Raw genomic sequence first — 24,730 nt, 5'->3', positions numbered from 1 at the left:
CGTTCCAATGACTGTAAGGCTGTATAGAATGTCAGAGAGAGGTAGCACAAATTGGCTTAAGCCACATGACAAATATAACCTGAAAAACAGTATCTTGAATTACTCCATTAGTGTCAATAATAGGAATTTCTTCTGGAACTTAAAGACCAAAACCAAAAATATGCTGGTAGTATGACCCACTTTGGAAAAATGGCTCCCCACTGTTTCTACCTTAACTAACTGCAATATCAATGTCTTGTCAAAGTACATTCATTCTATGTTGGAAACTGTAATCAGTAGGTGCCCTTGTGGGGATACTCTTACATTTTACATGTAACTGTATTAACTACATAAAACCTGACTATGCTTACCACTAGATACTGCTCCCAGTATGGAGATGAATCAGTCTGTACAGCTCTCGGGGGAACCCCAATCAACACCTCCAGGGGACAATTCATTACCCACTCAAAATGGTCTGGAGAAGCAAGATGAGAAGGATTCCTCAACCCTACTCCAAGCACCAGAGGGGAAGGCAGGTATGCAGTCTGAACAGGGAGCTCATGATATCTCTGAGGAGCTGAGCCGACAACTGGAAGACATCATCAATACATATGGGTCTGCTACTGAAAAAGAGGGTCCCACCAAAGCAAAGGAGCAGCCTGAGAACACAGAACCACCCGACAATGAGGACGGGGACTGTGATGAGGCCACTGAAGAGATCGAGAGAGAACCCACAGCTTCTGGAGAGCCAGCCACAGCCAAAGAGCCTGTCAGTAATAAAGAGCAAAAATTGGAAAAGAAAATCCTGAAAGGATTAGGCAAGTAGTTGTGTTCTAATGCATGCATGACTTTTCTTTGAGGTATTCCTAAAAAGGGACACTTCCTCCAACCTTTACTAAAAGCCACATCTCATTTTTGGCTATTACTGTAATAGCTTCCTTCAGGGTCTCCTTAAACTTCCTTTGCTATAATTGTGTTTAGCCACTTCCCCGCAAAAGAGCTAAAGCAAACTTTTCAACATGTTACTCACCTACCCTCTCTCTCCAATGGTTTCCCACTGCTCTTAGGGCAAAACCAAAATTCTTAACATGGTCTTTCAGGCCCTAATGGTCTAACCCTAACCAGTCTTCCCAGCTTTATCTCCCATCTCTCTTGCCCACAACACCCCTTTTCTGAACTCTCTGCCCCTATCAGCACCACAATGAGTACTGCCTAATTGCTAATCATTCTGATCTTCTCTTTCCTTTGTTTGAACACCCCATGCGCTCCATCCCCCACAAAGCCCACATACATCCTATTTCCTCTATCTAGAAATCCTTACCCATTCAGCCCTTTGGGCACTTAACTTAGTATTTAGCTTACAATCCAAATGGCATTTTCTTAGCCCAATCCTACATAAGGTCTTCTTGTTTTCTATTTCGATTGTACCATGTATCTTTCCTTCCTAGCATTTAGCAGCATTTGAGAGTGTGCATTTCCTTTTTGCCATTATGTGGTTAATGCATGTCTTCCCGGCTAGCTTTTTTCAATCAAGAACAGGGATTGTGTGTATATTCAGATGCCATTGGATGCCTAGCATCTAAGATAGTGGGTGGCACATGCTAGGTACTCAGTAAATACTTGTTACAAGGAGGAATGAGTGAGTAAATGAATGAAAGAGAAATTGTTTAAAGCAAAGCTAGTGGAATCTGGATTTAAACAAAATATAAATATAGAGATGGCTTGTACATGAAATGATCACCAATTAGATCACTTAGTACGTTCTATTACTACGTGAAATATTTTTTATTAACAAAACTCTTTAGAAATCAATTATAGAATGGCAAACATTGCAGAAAACATGTTTACTCTCATTCGCTTATTGATTCAGCAAATATGAATGCCTAGTCCTTATGAGGTACTGCGTTAGGCACACAAAGATAAATAAGTCATTATGGACCTTTGGTTAAGGAGCTGTAGGTATGGAGAGAAAAACAGACATTTAATCTAATTGTTATATAGAAGGAGTGTTAAGAACAGGCACAGGAAAGTTGTTGGGAGGGATTTTATACCAGAAATGGCTGTGAAAAAAGAACGAAAGGGTTCAGCTTTTAGCTACTGGTGGAAGCATGTTACTATATACAGGATAGGCCCCCCGCCTGTCTTCCTTGGTGAATTCCACTGTGACACCACAAACACCACCCCTTATATGGTACCTTCCCTGACATGCCCAGGTAGAGTTGGCATCACCTTTCTTAGTCCTCCACTCAATCTTCTGAAGCAATCATTTGTTTATATACCTGCTTCCCAAGGAAGGTAGAGAATCTATCAGGAGAAGCTGTAATGTCTTATTCATTTCTGGAAGATAACGTGGCAAAGTGAAAACTCATTGGGCGCTGGAGTCAGTACGGGGTTCGGACTCCAATAACGAGCTATCTATAACCCCCCAAATATGCCTATGCATGGGATATGACTATGATGCTTTAAACCCACTGCTGGCAATGATATCAAGAAGGGCTAAAAGACACATTCAAATGGCGCACTTGGCTCACCCAGCGTAAAGAATAAAATAACCCAAATAATACCTTGAAAATATCTACCCAGTTCCAAAGTGCAAGATTGGAATCCCTCAAGTGTTTTTGGATCTTTGGGAAAGAGAATAAAGTTGCTCTGCGTTCAAACACTGCTTTTCCTTATCTATCCAAGCCATCTCAGGAAAGTCCCTTTTGGATTAGTCCCTGTGTAACTTCCCATAAGACAACACAAAGTCACATCTCAGAGGTGAATAATTTCAAGTGTTCCTACCCAGGAAAGTTCTTTTGCTTTCTCACTCTAAAACAACTTCTATAGAGGAATGTGTCTGTGTTGTATTGAGAGGATATGAAGAAAATAGGAGTAAAGTTAAAGAAGACCAATTGTGGTTTCTTCTCTGTCTTCCAGGAGTTATTTCAAAATCCATATTAACCATTTAATTACCAAATAATCAAAACCATTTTAAAGAAAAAAATCCACAATTCTAATCCTCCCACTATCTACAAGTTCCCAGATTTCAACTGAGCATGTGGTCAGAACCAATGTTTGTGAAGCAGGATGCCCACTCGTGTCCACTCTAACCGCATGTGTATAAACGCTGACCCTTCCATGCCATTCCTCTGAACACCGTCAGTACGTTCTAACCACTAGTGTTTCAGCTACGTTATGATGTTAAAAAAAATTTTTTAGGCTAATTGAAATATGTAACCACCGACGTATTTTTTTTAAGTTTATTTTGAGAGAGTGAATAAAAGTGGGGAAGGGGCAGAGAGAGAGAGAGAAAGAGAGAGAGAGAGAGAGAGAGAGATCCCAAGCAGGCTCTGCACTGTCAGCACAGAGCCCATTGAGGGGCTCCATTTCATGAACCGTGAGCTCATGCCCTGAGCCCAAATCCAGAGTCTGATGCTCAACCAACTGAGCCACCCAAGTGCCCGTTGTAACCACCATTTTAAACATTATTTCAGCCATCTGCATGTAGCATTAGTAGGCTTATTAGCTGTTTATCAATTAAATGGCTCTGTACTATCATCTACACCAGTGGTTCTTAAACTTCATTGTGCATTAGAATTGAATGCTGAATTTATAAAAAATGCTATTCCTGAGCACAGAAATTCAGAATTTGTAGGAATGGAGTGGAACCAAAGCACCCTGGGTAATTTTGATACAAACAGATTGTGGAAACAATGATTCTGATGCTTTAGAAAGTGCTTCTTCCGCCCTCTTGGAGACAAAAAAAAAAAAGTGAAGTGTTGACTATGGTCTTCATTAGAATCTATTTGGACTTTTATAGAATTTTAGTAACTCATTTGACCAGTACCTGAAAAGATATCCTTAGACTTTGCTTAGGTGCTTAATCGAAGATGACTCTTTAATTATTGCATGCTTCTCAGATAATATTTGTTTTGTTGGTATTTTGAGATGCTGAAATGTTCCGGCTCTCTAACCCAAATTTTTCCCATAGTATATATTTTGGGACATTTCAGATTTCAGTAAAGTTAAAGTTTCATTACTGCCAGAATTTTCTGACCTTTAATGTATACAACAATGAAAATGTCCAATAGTGATGGGCATAGTTTGCAACATTTCCTAGACTTATTGGACCAAAGAGACCCTTCTTCCCCAAACACTTTGAATATTTGGGAAATGTCTCTACAACCCAAGTATCTAGAACTTGTTTCTCCTTTAGAGACTGCATACCCCCTCACAAGCAACACACTGCGCACCAAAGCAGTTGGGGAAACATTTTTAAATCTCCTTAGTTGGTAGAGTCACTTTCGCCTTGGCATCTGAACTGAAAGAAACAAGAACATATAAAACATTAGACAGAACCATGGCATGCACTGTCAGCATCTAAGTCTTCCCCCTTGCCTCCCCCAGCCCATCCTCCAGACTCACAAGTGTCTTAATAATCACTTGTCTGCCAACAGGACGTGGGTGGCACAAGCATCACATAGTAATAAGCACAAAACAATGACAGAATATAATGTCCATTCTGATATTTAGGTAGATAACTGATTGAGTAGGAAAGCATAGGTTTGAAGTGTAAGCCTAGGAGGAAAACAAAGCTAATCCACAGGTCCAGTCTGAGCTCAGAATACATCTGGTCAACCCACTAATTTTACAGACAGGGAAATTGAAGCTTAGAGAGTTTAAGAGTCTGCAAAAGAGGTTACTCAACTAGTTGATGCGACTGTGAGATTAGTCGCAAAGAAAGCAAGGGAGCAGAACTGAAGTCACTAATATTGCAGGACCGAAGATACATAAAAACTAAATGGGGTACTGGTTGAGGAGCATTTATTAGAGCTCAGTGAATGGGTTTCATCTTTAGTTACAGGTAGACTTTCAGTTCTATCATCTAAGGACCTTGACTAGGACAATGGATTCTGAAATGTCTCTAGAAAGTCATTTACTTACTCTTCCTTAGAATGAGCACTTTCCCAGAAGATGTGTTTCATCCATTTTAGCTTGACATCTAGTTTCACTGTGAAAGAGGAATAAACTTGCCTTGATACAAATGGTAATTTATTTATTATTTTTTTTTTTTTTTTTTTTTTTTTTTGGAAGAGATGGTAGGAGACCAGAGGAATTCAGGGGAAAGAGGAATCAGCAAAGAGTGAAAGGTTCATGAGTAGATTCACAGGAATGCTAGATCTCGAGCCAGGTCCTAAAAGGAGAGAGGGGTTTAGAGAAGTGTGTAGAATAGGATAGAAAAATACAATTTGAGCAAAATGATTAGTATTCTCTTTTGATCAGAATTAGATGTATTCATTTTTTCCTGCTCTTTCTGGTATTTTTCTTTCATTATAAGGTTTTGTTTTGTTTTCCCTGGAGTAACCTCCTCATTATTAGACTCTTAAAGGTTTTTCCTTTTAAGAAAGTTTTCTTTATAGTTACAGCCAAGAAATCGCTAACAGTTTAAACATATCACCACCTGATCTAATAAGAGGTCCAGGTCCAGGGGCCCCTGGGTGGCTCAGTCATTTAAGCTTCTGACTCTTGATTTCGGCTCAGGTCATGATCTCATGGTTAGTGGGATCCAGCCCTGCGTTGGGCTCTGCACTGTCAGCTTGAGATTCTCTCTCTCCTGCTCTCTCTGCCCCTTTCCTACTCATGCTTGCTCACTCTGTCTCTCTCTCTTAAAATAAATAAACTTAAAAAGAAAGAAAGAAAGCAGTCCAGTTCCACTCCCCAACTGAATAAGAGGCCGAAGTTCCAAACACATACAACAAGGTGACTAAAAACACAAGAGATATGAAATGTTGGCCAAACAAAAACAATGTAACAAGAAAATACAGGGCAGGTAGTATTTTCAAAACTGGTAGGTCATTAAAACCAAGCACAACAAGCAAAACCAGATTATGAGAGGAGATAATGAAGGATAAGAGAAACTTGATAAATTTTTAAAGTGGACAAAAACATTTTGGAAAGACAAATATACCATCCAAACATTGCTATTTTTGTTGTTATCTAAATTAAGTTAAAAATGGTTAAAACTACTCTAGTCATGGAATCAACAAATCTTAAGTGCTAAACTCAGAACCCATTTAGTCAACTTACTAATTTTATAGACAGGGAAATTTAGGCCCAGAGAGGTTAAGACTCTGTAAAAATGGTTACTCAACTTGTCAATGGCAGGGTGAGTTCTAGACCTTATCCTTAGTCCAGTGTGACTACATTATCCTTTTTATCTACATATGCAAATCTAATTTTCTTATAAGATATCTATAGATGCTCAGGAATCATTTGTACCATACTCACTATTTTTAAATTTTGTTAGGAGACAAAATTAACATTGAAATATGAATCTGGGGTCGGGGGGAGCACCTGGGTGGCTCAGTCAGTTAAGTGTCCGACTTTGGTTCAAGTCATGATCTCACGGTCCGGAAGTTTGAGCCCCGTGTCAGGCTCTGTGCTGACAGCTGGGCGTCTGGAGACTGCCTCAGATTTTATGTCTCGCTCTCTCTTTGCCCCTCCCCCACTTGCCCTCTGTCTGTCTGTCTTTCTCTCTCAAAAATAAATAAACATTAAAAAAAAATACGAATCTGGGTCTAACACTGAAACAGAATATTCATGATCTTTTTCCAGCTTTAAGCTTCTGCCACAACACATGGAAATTAGGGAGGGGGGAGAAAGGCACATGTGTGTACCCAAGATGAAATTTTAGCCCCCAATTTCTAAAAGATAATTTGGAAGAGAAAGAACAAGGTTTTAGACACTCATCAAATCTGCATGAATTTAGAGGGCGCCTGGGTGGCTCAGTCGGTTAAGCGTCTGATTCTTGGTTTCGGCTCGCGTCACCATCTCATGGTTCATGAGTTCAGGCTCCACATTGAGCCCTGTGCTGGCAGCACAGAGCCTGCTTGGGATTCTCTCTCTCTCTCTCTCTCTCTCTCTCTCTCTCTCTCCACCCCTCCCCACTCACACTGTCTCTGTCTCTCTGAATATAAATAAACTTTAAAAAAATCTGTGTAAATTTAGTTTAAATGGTTATCGCTATGCTGAAAGTTTAAGAAAAATCCCAGGTCATGTTTATATAGCTGACTTCATTATCTTAAGTGTTTTAATATCTTTGATGTAAGAATCACGTCTTCATATTACAATACTCCCTCGGTCTACAACCGTGCCACAGGTGCAACACACCTGTTCTTGTTGCTGAGGTGGTCCTACCTTCCTGGGGACCGACTACTAAATGCGTACTTTGTGGAGGGGTGGCCGAATGCCCTTCACATGCCTCCCCCAGCTCGAATGGGGACTCAGGTCTGTCCCTTGCTTTCTTTATGACGAATCTCACAATCACAGTGCTTTGGAATGACCCACTGAGGGGAAAGGCAGTCATTCCCTCCCAGTAAACTGTCCCTGGAAAAAGTCAGTTTGTCTCTTGGGTCTGACACTATCACCAAATGACCCCATTTCTGTGGAACTGTAATTACAGCCTTTATGAGAAGCGGAGCAATCTTTTCGTCTATTCCTCCCCGCCACGGTAATCCTCCACAGCATTCTAGTCCAGCAAAACCGATGCAAGTTTACAAACTAAGCTCTCTGGTGTCACGAGTTTATTAATTCTGCACATGCTTGTCTCCAATTTCCTGGATTTTGTTGTTGTCGTTAAAGGGAGAAATCATTTGGGAAGGATAGACTGTTGCTTGCGAATGTTAACTTTCTAAATGTTTATTTTTGAGAGAGAGCACACACGGGGGAGAGACAGACAGAGAGAGAGAGAATGAGAGGCTCTGAAGCGGGCTCTGCGCTGAGACAGCAGAGTGCCCAATGCCGGGCTCGAACTCATGAACGGTGAGACCATACCTGAGCCAAAGTCAGGCGCTTAACCCACTGAGCCACCCAGGCACCCCATGAATGTTAACCTTCTACGCAAAATAACAGAATATTAGAACCGAATATTAGAAACCTCAACGTGACCGAAACAAAACAAGACAAAAACCCTCTTCTCGCAGTTAAAGAAAATAAGAAGGAAAGAAGATACTTCATGTGAAGACGAAAATGTTCCCATCTCCCCCAGATGAGACACGTAATGGTTTTACACATCGGTACCCTTACTGGGGGGTGATCCTAGGCATACAGTAAATGTCCCAGGGGAGAGTAAGACCCATCTGTCCTCGGGTCCAGCACGAAGTTGTCTTTAGGACACTGATCCTTTAATTTATGTGGCACTAGTGTGCACGCCTTGGCTTGGCTTTGTTCCGTTGTTACCAACCCTTACTGAGCACTGGCCACAGAACAGACCCATGCGGCGTCCTGGGCCAAATCTGATCTTCACCAATCTCTTTCCTCTAACAGATGACAGAGGCTTCACGGGGCCCCTTCCACAGACTGAAGGCAAGGGTGAAGGGATGTCCTGACCAAGGCACGTCCATCCCTGTGGCTAGAGAAATAACTCAAAGCACAGGCGCAGTGGGGGCAGGGCGGCAGTGATGACCAGGGTAAACACAGCACGCTAGGCCGCAGCCCATAATCGGAGAGCTGGCAGGGGCCCCTCTCACACCCACCCTCTCCCCTGTCTTAAGCCACATCTCTAATCTGAACTGACTCACTGGGCAAAGATGGACAAAACCAGCTGTTAGGAATGAGGTCATGTTTTTTAAGAAGTTTCTTATTATTTCTCTGGGTTTCCTGGCATCAAAATTCCACATGGGAAGGGAGTGATTTACAGCAAGCAGACAAACCTTGGACTCAAGCCTTGGCTCTGCCAGTACTAATTATGTAACTTTGGGCTTCTCTGGGGCTTCGATTTTTAATCTATAAAATTGAACCAGTTGGCTGGATGCTCTTTAAAGTCCTTCTAGACCTAAAATTCTTTGATGCCATTAGAGTTACCAGATTTAGCAAATAAAAATACAGGAGGTCAAGGGAAATTTGAACTTCGGTAAACAATGCAAAATTCTTTAGTACAATCACGTCCCACGCCCTGTATTTCATCTGGCAAGCCTAATTCCATGATTCATACGCCTCTCCGGGATAAAAGCAGATATTCCAGCAAAAGGGAAATGCCCATTCTTGGGGAAAGGTTGTCAAAGCTGTTAATATTCTTACATAGATTTACATCAGGAACCATGACCTCTACTGTGTGTCTTGACCTTCCTATCGTAACTAGACCGACTTGTCACTCTGTTCCACCTTGACCAGACTGTTTGAAAAGATATAATCAGTGGTACCTGCAGGCCTCAGGGTCCCACTCCTCCCCACCAACACTCAGCCCAATGGCGACTTGAAAACCAGATTTCCAGGCCCACAGAAAGGCAAGTGGGAGGTTGGGCTGAAGAAGACAAAAGGAAGAACAACGAGGAAAGAGGAGAAGCTGAGGTTCACAGGCGGATAATCGTGAAGGGATGAGTCTTCAAATGTAGCATGAACTTCCACAGGGACCAGAAAAGGAGACCTCCAACAAAGATGAAGACCTGGGTAGCGGAAAGGAAGGCCCAGGAAGGCGGATCCCGTTGTCACAGCAACACAAAGAGGCCTGCGGAGAAGGTCCTCTGCCATGTCTTGGCTCGCTTTTCCTTCTAGGTTGATCTTAACTCTTATGCTCTGCTACGTAGGAAGCATGATCAGAACACTCCCACCCAAACGTCGCGGAAAGCATTCCTACACAAAAACAAGAGAATTGGTTCCCCCAAAAAAGAGAGAAGAGAGGGACTGAAGGGACAAAAACAAAACAAAGATAGAAGTGGCCTACTGAACTGTTAAATTTCCATGCTTTGGGCTGGAATTCTAAAACTGCACACCTCCAGGCCGGCAGTTTGGTGGTAGTCAGAAATTTCGATTGGTGGTTTTGCTTTCTTTTTTTTTTAAATTAATCAATGCAGGGAAATGGGTGATTTATTCACATATAAAGTCAGTGTTTTTTATTCTTTTGAATATTTTCAAAATATTTAAAACCCTTATTTTTTTTAAATGTCTTTATGGCTTTTTGTTTTCTTTCAAGGCAAAGAAGGCAACCTGCTCATGCAAATGCTGACCAAGCTGCAAACACCTGAAGAAAAATTTGACTTTTTATTCAAGAAGTATGCTGAATTGGTAAGATCTCTGATTAGCTCTTTTTGTCAGAAAGATTCAGGCTCCGGTTAGAGCTGAGAAAAGGAGGCCGTTCGCTTTTCCTGTACCTCATTATAGACCATAGCTGGCTATCTCACATATGCCAGAGCGAGGATCCGGAAAAGCAGAATTTTTTTTTTTTAAAGGAAAAAGAAACAAAAACCGAGGGCAAACAGCAAAATAAAGAAAGAAGACAGGGACGCCTGGGTGGCTCAGTCAGTTAAGCGGCTGACTTTGGCTCAGGTCATGATCTCACAGTTCGGGGGTTCAAGCCCCATGTTGGGCTCTGTGCTGACAGCTCAGAGCCTGGAGCCTGCTTCGGATTCTGTGTCTCCCTCTCTCTCCCCCTCCCCCCCCCCCATGCTCTATCTCTCTGTCTCAAAAATAAATAAACATTAAAAAAGAAAGAAAGAGGATAGAGTTGGAGTCTACTCTGCCTTCAATTATATGTATAACTTGGGGGGGGTGGAAGAAAGAATTATAGATAATTGAAAGCTGTGGATATTTTGAAGTTCTTTTGGCTTTGTAATATAACAGAAATATACTCCACATAAGGGCAAACTTTTGTTCAGTTCTTGTTCCTAGGTGTTTTGAGGGGCCCCCTCAGGAAGGCAGAGGGATGAGTTACCCTCAATTTGTGACACATTCTCATTTGGTCTTGAAAACTTTATTTGTGCACTCACTCATTCATTCATTCAATCAACCATTCATTCATTCATTCAACCATTCATTCATTCTCTTTGATCTACATTCTTCTCCCCGCCCCCACTGTGGCAAAGTGCCTGATGTGGATTACTTTGCGCCCAGTTCTAAGACCTCCTCGTGCAGGCTCCCTCTGGGTAAGAGAGGGCCATTGGAAGGCAGGGAAGCCACCCACAGACATCAGAGAACCCGGGAAGTGCCTGGTCCCCCCACCAGTACTCCTATAATGGGGCCACTTGGGAAAAAGAGGCGGGTTCAGGGAAACACCACTCCCGCATGGGCACTCCCTTATGGAACCCACGGCTGGGATGTGGCATCCTCTCAAGTGGGGCTAGCCAACGTGCTTCTCCTTCATTCCTGCTTGCTTTCCTTAAAAGAAAAAAAAAGTTTCATTTATTCCTGTTGGACAAGCTGTCACAGGAGAATGAAACTAAGTCCACACACAGCAAAACAGTTCCTCCAGGCGGCAGGTTGAAGGCAGATGGACCTTTACCACTAAAGCAGCTGGATTCAGAGCCTCTCCCTGTCATGGGCCCTTCTGAGGCCCTGGACGTAATTCTCTTTTCTTGATTTTGGGTTTTTATGTGTGTGTGTTGTTTTCATGATTTTGTTGGTGTTGGGTTTTTTTTGTTTTGTTTTGTTTTTTTGCGTGTGTGTTTTGTTTTAAAAAAAGGGGCCTCCAAACTCCTTGTCTTATCCCTATTGATGGAGTGGAGTTTAACAAGTGACTTGTCTTTCTTTTTCACTTGGACTTTCGTCCTGTGATTCCTGTCCTTCCTTTTCTTCCTTTCACCTTGACGCGTTCTCTGTGCTGAACTATCCTGCAGTAGACCCAGAGGAATTCTGAGGCCCTGAGGGACTGCCTGGTTGTTTATCTCTGCCAATACTTTTTAACTGGCTTATAATCACATAAACCCCACATCATGATGATATAAGAAATACTGAATACACTCAGAAATATCTCTAATCCCATAACCCTTAAACACAAACTTGGATTTATCCCTCTTCCTTCCCAGTTTTGCTACATAGGCAGAGATACTTTTTATAATAATTACTATAAGGTACCTATACTTTGGAATCTGGCTGGGTTTTTTTCTTGGGCTTTTTGGGGGGGTTTTTTGTTTTTTATTTTTTTTGTTCTTTTTTTTTTTTTTTTTTTTTTTAAGCTCATAGGACATTTTCCCATGTCGGTTAGAGTCTTTATAATTATATTTTGTAACAAGCTATGTTATTTTCCATTAAGTAGCCATTATCTACCGGTTCCCTAATTTGGGGACATTAGATTCCTTCCACTGTTTGCTTTACCAAATATCACAGCAGTGAATACCGTCATGCTTTACATGTGTTCCTTCTTCATTTTATGATCTTTGGGAAAAGTTCCAGAATTGGGATTATTGCATCAAATAGCATGAATGCCTTTTGTTTGTTGTTGGGCTTTTTTAACGGTCATATTACTTTCCAAAAGAATGGTAGAAATTTATGAAGCAGGCATCAGTGCATCAACTTGTTTTTATTGCAACTTATTTAACATTAGCTATTAACCTTCTATGAACAATTTTGATGCCATAAAGTAAGTTAGGTTTCAAAAATATTTTTCCCAAAAGTAAGGCCCCCATTCTGACCTGTCCATCCTTGCTCTTTTCAGTATTTTCCACATCGTTTTTCTCCCTTTGCCCCTTCAATTTACCTCCTCCTACCAAGGCCGTTCATGTTTAGTTTCTAGTGCTATGCTCCCTACTTGGCTGGATTGAGCAGCATTCTAGCCTCGCACAGGAAGCCATGTTCAGTGTCGCAGCCCACAGCAGCAAATCGCTTCACCCGTCAGTCCAAGATTTTTTCTTCCAGAGCCAGGGCTGTTCACCATGGGATCTCCCTCCACCTACTCACTCTCCTAGTCAAGAGTCACCTCACGGAGGTTCTCTTTCCAGACAGCCTACTCAATTCAAGCCTTACTTACTCTACCTTGGCATTTATGTCCTGTCCTGTAATAGGACACGATATAAACTTTAAAACCCAGAAGATCATTCTAGAAAAAAATGAATAGGAGAAAATTGGCCCCAAACCCATTACATTTCCTTTTCAGAAAGGAAAAATTTTGAATAATTTCAATCTTTTACCTGGAGACTAAAACCTATTTCATTGCTCACTGATTTGGGTATTAATATAGAAGATGTTTTGAGGGGCGCCTGGGTGGCGCAGTCGGTTAAGCGTCCGACTTCAGCCAGGTCACGATCTCGCGGTCCGTGAGTTCGAGCCCCGCGTCAGGCTCTGGGCTGATGGCTCGGAGCCTGGAGCCTGTTTCCGATTCTGTGTCTCCCTCTCTCTCTGTCCCTCCCCCGTTCATGCTTTGTCTCTCTCTGTCCCAAAAATAAATAAAAAACGTTGAAAAAAAAAAATTAAAAAAAAAAAAAAAAAGAAGATGTTTTGAGAACAGAGGGTTGATGGGGGGTGGTAGGGAGGGGAGGGAAGGTGATGGGTATTGAAGAGGGCATCTTTTGGGATGAGCACTGGGTGTTGTATGGAAACCAATTTGACAATAAATTTCATATATTAAAAAATATATATATATAGGAGATGTCTGACGTGTAGATGTTAACATAGAATAAATCATCAAATTCAAAGCTGTGAATCAAACAGCCTCTCTAGCCAACTCACCCTTACAGATTCTGAATCCTGTAATATAATCTACTACTCTTTTCATTAATAAATAAAGATACCTCGTGACTAAATGAGGAAGTGACCTAGGAGAAGTATTTTTTCTAAGTTTCCTCAGTTTTAATGTAGTTACAACAAATCACTAACACTATCGTGATTTGGTAATTGGCATTAATTTTATTTTTTAACTTAGTAATAAACAAGAAGATAAGAAAAATAGCAGATGAAAATCCATTCGGCCTGTTACAATTGTACAGAACAGCTGTGTCTAAGTGCATTATTAAATCACTAAGCCAGCAAGTATTTGACTGAAGTTGACTCAGCTGCAATGCGTTTGCTTCTGTTCATTAAGAAACCATATATGTGTTCACAAGTCTGAAGTACTTGAACAAAATTAGCCACACTCTTTTAAAAAGTGTCAGAAAGTTAAGCATTTTTATTTAGAGCAAAGCAAGATAGACCCAGCTAAATGTCAAATGTGTATGACCTTGGAGTGCACGACATGGTTGATAAGCAAGCAAGTCCTCTCTTCCAACTTATGAAACACAGGTAGGGTATCTTCCTCCTGATGCTCAGATAAATCCATATTGGGCAGTGTTCCCCAGTCAAGGGCAGTTTTGTTCACCATGGGCCAAGAGTAAATCTTTCTGGAGATATTCTGGGTGACACAATTGGGGGGTGCTACTTGCTTCCAATAGGTTGGGGACAAGGATACTGCTACACAGCCTACAATGTCCAAGAAGCCCCCCCACCACAAAAAAATTATGCTGCCCAGTATGTCTAAGTGCTAAGGTTGAGAAACCCTGACATATGATTTAATCTTCAAAAGATAAAGACTAAATCATAATGGCAATAACAATAATAACAATATAAATTTCAGCAAGAGATAATAGGTCATTTAAAATGCAAATATGGGGCGCCTGGGTGGCTCAGTCAGTTAAGCATCCGACTTCAGCTCAGGTCACGATCTCATGGTCTGTGAGTTCAAGCCCCGCGTCGGGCTCTGGGCTGATGGCTCAGAGCCTGGAGCCTGTTTCCGTTTCCTGTGTCTCCCTCTCTCTCTGCCCTTCCCCCGTTCATGCTCTGTCTCTCTCTGTCTCAAAAATAAATAAACATTTAAAAAAAATTTTTTTTTTAAATAAAATGCAAATATAAGCACAAATATAACTGTGGACAAAATGAAAAGACCTCATCTATCCTCCTAACAGGAGGCTTGCATGAGAAACATATAATAAAATATCAATGATTTTCCAATTGAACCTCAAGAAGAATATCAATTTCAATCGATGTTTACAGTAATACAGGTCTAGTTTTTCCCGATGCTAATTCTCACTAATAAATAAAAATTGCCCATAAATGTGAAGACAGAATATCTTGTGTGGATATCCCCAGCTTGATCTGGCAATGGTCATTTTAGCGTGGCAGGAGGGAGGGAGGAAGGGAGTAAAATAAGATGTGAACTGAAAAAAGTGCAACAGTCCTGTTCAGCTAGTTCAGAAAGAACAAATGCTTTTTCAAGACAGGGAAACTGAGGTACAAATGAGGGCTCATGTCATGTATGTAATCACTTGCATCAGGCTCTTCAAGGCTCTAGGAACACCTGGGGTCACTCCCCAGGGCTTTTCCTCCTCTTGAGCCCACAAGGTCCTAACCAGGACAAGCACCTACTTGGATTAAGCACCCTTCAGACAGGCAGGGAACCGAGCCCAGCAAAGGAAGAAGGGCTCTGGACAAAGGGCTGCCCTTTGCATACAGTCTCACTGATTGTCAGTCTGAGATCGAAATGCCTGGAGCATGCTAGGCTCTGGTGGCTCCGTTGGTAGATCCCCAAACTCCTCCCACCAGAACTAGAATTCCATTAAAATGTTGCCAAATTTGGCAAAAAAGAATACAGAACACCCAATTAAGTTTGCATTTCAGGTAAACAATATGGTTTTCCAGTAAAAATGCCCCATGTAATACTTTAGATACACTTTTACTAAAATTTAATTTATTTGTTTGAAGTTCAAATTTAACTGGGTGTCCTACATTTTATCTTGCAACCCTATCCCAGAACTTTAGCATCCCAAGATGGAAAGTCCAGTGGAACATGGGGATCATTCTCCATGCCATGCCTAATACTTCGTGGTAGCTGTTGGAGGAGGGTGAGAAGAGACCCCAGCTGTGGTTGGCAAAAGCCAGTGTCCTGATTTACTAGCCATAAGCATGGAGGGTGGGGGTGGTTGGAGGGCAGGGCATGTTACAGATACTTGCCCTTCACGCTGTGCAGTGGCTACTTCTGAAACTGGTGGAAAATCGCCAATCGTAGATAGTCGATAGGTACTTTCTCTTCTCACCCTTTTTCACGACCCCCAGACTTCACCTTCCATTTACCAGGGGGCTGTTTTATACTTTTTTATTTTTTAAAAAGATAGTTGCTATAAGCTTGTTTTGAGAAAGAATTCTGAGAACAAAATATAAGCTGAGCAGACACACTGTTGACCATTGCCCCAACACAAGGCATTATCAGGGATTCTGGCAGCTTACAGATTCCAAGATATGCCTTTCTATACCGACTCAAATCACTGGATAGAATCAAGAGAAAGAAAACTATTTCTAGACCACCAAAAAGAAGATCAGAGCAAAAAGAGATCATTATAACCATAATGATAAGGAAAAACCTATCACTGACATGGTCTAAAACCCGTATCTACAAGTATTGCAAAGTCCCATTTGTGAAGTTTATTTGACTACAGGGGGGCAGTGATGACAGCAAAAAATGTTTCCAACAACCACAGAGGGGTCTTTAGGTACTTCCTCTTTTGCGTCCTTTCGATCCACTCAAAAGTGATCCCCGCCATTTTGTTTTTCATGTCTGTACCCCTCATGTCTAGCTGGATGAACATCGCACTGAACAAAAGAAGTTAAAGCTCCTACAAAAGAAACAGGTACAAATGCAAAAAGAAAAGGACCAGTTGCAAGGGGAACACAGCAGAGCCATCCTTGCTCGAAGCAAACTGGAGAGTCTATGCCGGGAGTTGCAGAGACACAACAAAACGCTGAAGGTGTGTACTACCACCTGTCTGAATAACATGCTTGCATGCTGCACAGACACAGCCTTCTGCTACTCACGGAAAGAGTGCAAGTTTCTGACTTTCAATAAATCATTTTACCTCCCCAAGCCTGTTTCCTCAGCCCTAAAACGGGGATCCTACCAACGTCACTGGGTGGCAGGGGGAAAATTAAGTGAGGTCATATAATGAGAGTGCTACACAGGCCCTGACACAGAACAGGCTCTCAGTAAAACGTGTGGCATCCCCGCTTACCTTTTTCTTACCTTGAGTCTGTATTATTTTATTTTTTTCAAGGCAGACCTTAGTTCTACACTTGAAAATACAAATTTTCAAAAGTCAGAGTTTTGTGTTATAATGAAATCTGCGTGACATGAGAAAAATGGACAAAAACTAACTGACCCCATAAAGCAAGACTGAGAGCCAGAATGTCAATAGTCCGCTGAAAACAGAAGCTACTTGAAAAAACACTGACACTCTTCAGACTTAATGATTCAATCTAAAAATAATAGACTGATCACTTCATTCAGGCTGCATGGGTTTCCTTAATTACAGCGCAAGCCTCTAGCCGTGTGCCTAATTTGATTACACACAGACACTAGTTCCATTCAACAAAGCAAGATGCAGCACTCTCCAAGATAATACCGCATGTGTCCACAGTCCCCTTTCCAGCTGAAGATCTTAAAGCTTTTGACAAACAATAATTAATTAGACATCAATATTCCTGTGAGATAGTTATTGTCACATGTGTTTAAAAGGAGATACTTTAAGAAACAGAGAGATTAAGATCACTGCCACGTTTGCACAACAGAGTTGGGAAGGAATATGGCTCTGCACATTCCAGATGGTTTTTTGATATCTGGGAAATGGAAGGCCAGTGTGATGAACTATAACTCTCAAATCACAAGGTGTAGGAGAAGGACTCCTGGCATCTCTTCAATCATTGCACTGGGGACAATGGGAAACGCGGGGTAAATGGCAGCCTGGGGATGGGAGCATCATTCTCAACTCAAGATACATCTTCAAGTCAATAGCACCCTGTGTTTACCTAAGTCTGGCTTTCAGTAGTGTTGCATTGTAAGGAGATAAAAATTAAATCAGATACAGTGGAAAGAAAGATATATCAACAAAGATATTTAAAGAATGAAATGGGGTGGCTTGGGCTCTTTGGGTAGCATTCAAAGACAGAATGATGGAAGTGGCAAAGACCCTGTCCCTACAGGGTCCACACCCTCACTAACAGCTTCCAGTTGTGGACAATGAAATATCATTATTATGCCAGGACTTGTGCTAAGTGCCTTACATACGTCATTTTATCTCATTTTCAGAATAACCTTAACAAGGGTTAACACCTCCATTTTATTGGTGAATAAACTGAGACTTGGCAGTCCTAATCAGTTGCCCACGGTGTAATGTTGCACAAGCAACAATTAGCTCTGGAGCATTTGTCTTTACTGAATTTTTGTCTAGTTGTTCTATCAACTGCTGAGGAAATCTCCTAGTATAATTGTGGAATTGTCTACTTATCTTTTTAATTATGTAAATGTTTGCTTCATGTTTTTGAAGTATTAATATGATGTGTATGCACATTTATGATTGTTTTTTATTTAAAATTTTTTTAATGTTTATTTATTTTGGAGAGAGAAAGACAGACAAAGCATGAGTGGGGGAAGGCAGAGAGAGAGGGAGACACAGAATCCGAAGCAGGCTCCAGGCTCCGAGCTGTCAGCACAGAGCCCGATGCTGGGCTCAAACTCGCAAACTGTGAGATCATGACCTGAGCCAAAGTAGAGCGCTTAACCGACTGAGCCATTCGGGTGCCCCTCACGTTTACGATTGTCATGTCTCCTTGATAAATTGACTGTTTTATCATTATGAGATGTCCTTGGGTAATAATTGTTATCTTGATGTCTATATTATCTGATGTTGACATAGCTCCTCCAGTTTTCTCTTATTGTTTGCATGGTATATCTCTTTCCATGCTTATTTCTAAGCCTGTACCTTTATATTTAAAGCGAGCCTCTTGTAGACAGTATATAGTTGGACCTTACTTATTTTCATTCTTACAATACCTCACTTTTAGAGTGCTAGTCCATTAACATACAATGTAATTGGTCATGTGGTTGGGTATACTTTTACTATTTTATTATTTATTTACTATTTGTCATCTCTGTTTTAGGGTCCTCTGTTCTTTTCCTGCTTTCCTTTGGATTATTTGAATATTTTTAATAAAATCCTGTTCTAACTTATCTCTTGGATTTTCAGTTATACTTCTTTGTATTTTCAGTGGTTGCTCCATGATTACTTATACATTCTTAACTTTCCACAGCCTACCTGGAGTTAACCCTGTTATCATTTCACATAAGGTGTAGAAACACTGCAACCTAAATTGGTCCATTTACTGCCCCCCACCTTCAAACTATAATTGTTAGGTGTATTGCATTCACATACATTGAAAAAGCCCATGAGGTACTGTTATCATTTTTATTTTAAATGATCTTATGCATTCTTTAAAAAAATTAAAGGCAAAGGGGCGCCCAGGTGGCTCAGCCCATTCAATGTCCAACTCTTGATTTCGGCTCTGGTCATGGTCTTATGGTTGTGAGATCAAGCTCCACGTTGGGCTCAGTGCTGAGCATGGTGGCTGCTTGGGATCTTCTCTCTCCCTCTCTCTCTCTGCCCCTCCCCTGCCCCTGCTCTCTCTCAAAAGAAACAAACATTAAAAATAATAATCATAAATAAAATGACATAAAAATTAAAGGTAAAAACTGTTTTTTACTTACTCATATATTTAAATTTTGGACATTTTTTATTCTTTCTGAAGCTTCAACTTTCTGTCTGCTGTCATTCCCTTCAGCTTGAAAACCTTCCTTTACTATTTCTTGCCATAGAAGTGTGCTGGCAATTAATTCTCTTATGTATTTATCTTTAATCTTTAAAAATGTCTTTCTTTTGTTTTTATTTTTGAAGGTTATGGTTATTGGATATAAAATTCTGGATTGGCAAGATTTCCCTGTTTTTCTTCTCTTTCTTTCTCTCAGCCTTTTATAGGTTCTATATTCTGTAATCTAACCTCCCATAGTTTCTGATGAAAATCAACAATAATTTGAATTGCTGTCCCCCAGGATGCAATAATGCCATTTATCTCTGGCTACTCTCAAGGTTTTTCTACTGATCATTGGTTTTTAGAGTTTTGACCACTTTAGATGCTGAGCTGAAGTTTTCTTCATATTTATCCTATTTGGGATTTGCCAAGCTTCTCTGCATCTGTAATTTATGTCCTTCACCAATTTTGGTAAAGTTTCAACCATTTTTCTTCAAGTATTTTTTATGTTTCATTCTCTCTCCTTTCCTCCTAAGATTCTAACCTCATGTGTGTTCAACCTTTTGCTATTGTCCCATACACGTTCCTTGGTCTCCATGTTCTTCACCAATCCTTTTTCTTCTAGCTTCAGATTAGATCGTTTATATTGGTCTAGCTCCCATTCACTGATTCTTTCCTCTGTCATCTCCACTCTGCTCTAAGTCTGCCCAGTGATTTGTGAATTTCATATTTTGTAACTTTTAACTGCAGACTTTCCACTTGGTTCTTTCTCATAGATTTTTTTCTGTCTTAGATTTCCTATCTTTTCATTCATTAAGATAATACTTTCCTTTATAATCATTAAGCATACTTATAACACCTGTTTTTATATTCTCCCTTGCTAATTCCACATCTGGGTCATTATGGAATAGGCCTCCTCCGATTATCTTTTCTTACGAGAACGGGTCACATTTTCTTAGTTCTTCATATATCTAGTCACTGTAGACTATACTCGGTGTTGCAGCTGTTGTGTTGTGTAGCATATAGATTTTACTATACCCCTTGAAGAATGTTATTGTTGTTGTTGTTGTTCTTTTTAAGCAGGCAATTAACTTGGTTAGAGTCAAATTGCAAATTCTCTCTCTTGGGCAGCAGCTCAAACTCAGTTCATTTCTTTTTTCTTAATTAGGCTGCTTTGAGTCTGCCCTGCACATGTGTGGTTCAGGGTCAGCCAAAGATTTGGGCAGAATTTATTCACAGAATTTAAGGCTCTCTCTCTGACTCTCTCTTTTTTGGGAATCTCCTCTCATCTTTCTTTTTTTTTTTTTTTTTTTTTTTTTAGTCTTTTTTAATGTTTGTTTATTTTTGAGACAGAGGGAGACAGAGTGCGAGTGGGGGAGGGGCAGAGAGAGAGAGAGGGAGACACAGAATCTGAAACAGGCTCCAGGCTCTGAGCTGTCAGCACAGAGCCCAATGTGGGGCTCAAACCCACAAACTGTGAGATCATGACCTGAGCCAAAGTCAGACACTTAACCAGCTGAGCCACCCAAGTGTTCCTCCTCTCATCTTTCAGTGGCTGTAGTTGCCCGTAACTCTTCATTTCTCGGACCAGAAACATGGTAGGTAGGTTTTCGATGAGAATTTTACCCATCCTATGCAACTGCCAATTTCAGTCTTCATTCAAGCTAAAAGCTGTTTTAAAAAATTGGGAAACTTACAGTATACTATTTTTTACAGGGGTCAGCTTCCCTCTAGCATCTGCCTGATTCTATCTTCAGTTCTCCAGTGTTTCTAAGCAGTTGTTTCTTGCATCTTGTCCAGACCTTATAGTTATTATCTGTAGAAGGGTCAAAGTGGTATGAGCTTCCTTAGCCATACTAGTGAAACAACCTAAGTATATCTACATCTAAAATCCATGTGCTGAGAGCTTGGGAAGATATAGAAAAAGAATGCATGCCAGGCTCTTCCCACCAAAAAAACTTAACTATTACTATTTTTTTTAATGCTTATTTTTGAGAGAGAGAGGGTGAGCAGGGGAGGGGCAGGAGGGGGCGGGGAGGACAGAAGATCTGAAGCAGGCTCTGCCCTGACAGCAGCAAACCCAATGTGGGACTCAAACTCATGAACCATGAGATCATGGCCTGAGCTGAAGTCAGACGCTCAACCAACTGAGCCACCCAAGTGCCCCTAACTATTATTGTTCTTTATTAAAATTGATTCTTCAGTGAATCCAAAAAAAAAACCCCACAAAAGCTCATAATTTAGAATAACTTAGAAAAAGACGAGTGAAGTTCTGAGACATGGGTTTATTTCAACAAAATATTCATATATTTGAAGCAATAAATGTGAACTTCAAACTATACTGAGAAAGAACTGTCCACTAAGAGATGGCTAAGTGCTTCAGGAAACGCGATTTTAGTAAGTGAAATATTTAGTAAATGAGAATATCACAGAATTTTAAGTGGAAAGGACTATAGGACTCATCTAGTCCAAGTTACTCATGTCTGTATGTAAATTATTAATTTATTGGTTCATTGAATAAACACTTACTGAATACTTATGAAGGATGTGCCAGAGCATAGCATCAATTCTGAGATGCACAGTGATGCACAGTGATGCTTGCAAAGTCTGTTTTCTTAGTTATTTCAGACTTTGCCTCTCAATCTTACTGGCATTACTAATTTCCACTTTGAATTTCCACTTTGAAAATTTTACCTTTGACACCGTCCAAATTATTACAAATTCTTTATCATAGAATCAAATTTTATAAAATTTTGCTAGACTTATTTTTCTCTCAAAAGAAACTACTATAAAATGCAAAATGCTATTTTTGGGGCCAGGATTAGGTGCTATGATGGTTTGACCTGTGTTTAATACCACCCTAACACCCACACCTGCTTTCGGTAGCCAGTTGCCAGTGACAAGCTCAGACTTGCTGACTATCATGGGATGGTTCTTTCATTTACTCGTTCATTAATGGATGGAATACAAATGCCAATGGCATTCAGATCATAGTCTGTAGTTCTAGAACTAGGAACCCGTTGACCTCTAAGCTAATCTGGAGCAGTAAGGAGACAATCACTATCATAGGTATATTCGGTGACTCTTAGCAGCCGGCCATAATCATTCTTAGTGAAATATATATAGTAAGCGCTAGCCTACAAAGTTCAGGGAAATACCTCAGTTAATTTCCTCAGATTAAGAAGGGTAGGTATTTCTTATAATAACCCTAAAAAGTTGTCATTCAATGTTTACACCATGACTTAATTATGATTCAGATATCAGGAATTCTATAAGAGTTGGAGAATATGTTAATATTGTAGCGTAAAAAGGACACTTACTGATAAATTCATATATTTCCAGAGCATAGTTTTTAGCATCCGTTTTTATTTTGATCACATTATTCAACTATCATAAGAAAAGATTTGCACAATTCCTTCTATTTAAATCATTATTTCTTTTTAAAATTCCTATTACATAATTTGATCATGGGAGGCAACTAAATGTAGTATAATTTTACTTGCCAACCATGAACAAGCTCTCATAGTAACAATTAATCAGAAGTGAAAGGCATCCTAAAATGTCTGGATCACTTTTCAGCAGTGTCTCTATCTTTGGTATGATAGAGCAAGATTAAACCCTTTGATTCTAAAAGAATGAGAGGAATCATCACAAAGCAAACAATTCTCAATATAGATATGGGGGAAATTTGGGCACATTGTTGGTAGTTAGCAATGAAGGCAAAGTTTGGATTTAGGAGAAAAGAGAACAGAAATGATATAAAAGTTAATTTCCAATTCTTACATGTTAACAAAGCGGAAGAGGGGAAAATTGGATGTTTCATTTGAGAGTTAAAAAAGATTTGAAACGTAATATTGCTTTCAGATTCAAAATTTACATTGAACATCTCAATTACCCTATGTGACACATGGACTGATTGTTCTTTCAGAAATAAAACATCCAGCAAATTTTCTAAGATTTCTTTTTACATTCTTGAATTGCTGTAATTGATCTATAGCCATCTTCGTTTCCTTTTCAAGCTTTTTGATAAAGTTTTTCTTACTAAGAGAAAGTTTGTATTGCGATCACTTCTATTTACAAAACTTGGGTAACACAATTATGCAGTTAACATGCTGTAGTTTTTTTTATAGAGGAATATAAGATCTATTATTCTTCTTTCTGCACCAAACCAAGGAAACACAGGATCTGTCTCATCAATCAGTAAAGCCGAGTGGCCTTTTTTCCAGGCCACAGACAAGAAATCAAAACCGTGTTACTATGTGTTTGTTAGGAATCGCTACAGCTTATGCACTCAGCAGGAGACCCGTCATCTTTTAAAACAAGCCTATTCATCACCAACTATCAAATTCAAGGCCCTCATTGCACCTGCTCTGAGTGACTGACTGTGTATTTACAACTGAAACCTTTGCTCACACATTTATTTTGGGGCTGAGCAAGGTTAGCTCCAGAGAACTGAGAAAAAAATGTCCTGCTTACCCTACACACTAACCTCCTTTTATGGACCTAACCCTGCGTTCTATAAACCCAGGTGCATGCAATCCAGCATAACAAAAGACTTTGCTTTTTATCCACAGGAGGAAACCCTTCAGAGGGCCCGTGAGGAAGAAGAGAAAAGGAAGGAGATCACAAGTCATTTCCAGACTACTCTGACGGATATCCAGGCCCAGATTGAACAGCAGAGTGAGAGAAACATGAAGCTGTGTCAGGAGAACACAGAGCTCGCAGAGAAACTGAAAAGCATCATTGATCAGTATGAGCTCAGAGAGGAGGTGAGAAACACATCAAACAACTTAGGGGCACTATATATAGATCCAGATCTGGGCTGTGAAGGTGGAGAACTTGGTAATAAGCAAGTTATGGCCAGCCCTGTCAATTGATTACTATTTAGGATCAGATGTTTTTTGGTAGCCAAAATTAAAACAGGAGGTATTGCAAAATACCTGGCTGAAAGTCATACGGGATTTCTTCAAAACTGGAATCATTGCAGAGCAAAGCAATAAATAGGAAGTAGTAGGCCATGAGCACAGTTATCCTTGAAAATAGCATTTATCGATTTTAAAAAGCATTGTCTATAGAGCCGAGAAATATCTCACACACTCCTTCTTAAGAATCATCATGTCACGTAAATGAAGGGTCTGTATTCTATATGTTCCACAAGCCAGTAATAGTATTAATGATGTAATAATTATAATATTAATGGTATTATTTATTCAGTGCTGAATTGGTGCCAGGAAAGGTGCTGAGTACCGCACTTTACATACAATATGTCATTACATTGTCTCGACAACCTTATGCCCTAGATAATACCCTATTACCCACATTATATAGATGGGAGGCATAGGCTATGAGGTTAATCACCTACCCATTGTCACAAAAGCCAAAAGAGTTTTGCTTTCAATAGTTTACATGAGGGAGACTAAAAGGGCCTTTTATTATTTCAAAGTTATATCTGGATATT

At 40.2% G+C, this 24,730-nt stretch overlaps 2 protein-coding genes across 8 annotated transcripts in view; one reads left to right on the top strand and one right to left on the bottom strand.

Moving 5' to 3' along the window:
* The window catches only part of HECA (hdc homolog, cell cycle regulator), a 190,043-nt gene that overhangs the window by 59,584 nt on the left and 105,729 nt on the right, over window positions 1–24,730 (bottom strand). For 2 of the 6 annotated variants that reach the window (XR_009263360.1, XM_058735467.1), the window contains one exon: window positions 3,987–4,972. The exons of 3 other annotated variants lie outside the window; for them this stretch is intronic. The gene's annotated coding sequence lies outside the window, so the exon portion shown is untranslated. Of the gene's footprint in view, window positions 1–3,986; window positions 4,973–24,730 lie in introns of those variants that run through there. One more of the 6 variants, XR_009263359.1, reaches the window with a different exon arrangement.
* The window catches only part of TXLNB (taxilin beta), a 49,748-nt gene that overhangs the window by 2,075 nt on the left and 22,943 nt on the right, over window positions 1–24,730 (top strand). For both annotated transcript variants that reach the window (XM_058735460.1, XM_058735459.1), the window contains 4 exons: window positions 357–797; window positions 9,932–10,023; window positions 16,272–16,442; window positions 23,847–24,041. In XM_058735460.1, the coding sequence (XP_058591443.1) occupies window positions 371–797; window positions 9,932–10,023; window positions 16,272–16,442; window positions 23,847–24,041 (885 nt within the window). In that variant the 5' untranslated portion in view covers window positions 357–370. The remainder of the gene's footprint in view (window positions 1–356; window positions 798–9,931; window positions 10,024–16,271; window positions 16,443–23,846; window positions 24,042–24,730) is intronic.

This window comes from Neofelis nebulosa, chromosome 6, assembly GCF_028018385.1.
Source record: "Neofelis nebulosa isolate mNeoNeb1 chromosome 6, mNeoNeb1.pri, whole genome shotgun sequence".
Taxonomy (NCBI): domain Eukaryota; kingdom Metazoa; phylum Chordata; class Mammalia; order Carnivora; family Felidae; genus Neofelis; species Neofelis nebulosa.
Note: the sequence above shows the minus strand (reverse complement) of the source record. Positions and strands in the feature narration are given on the sequence as shown.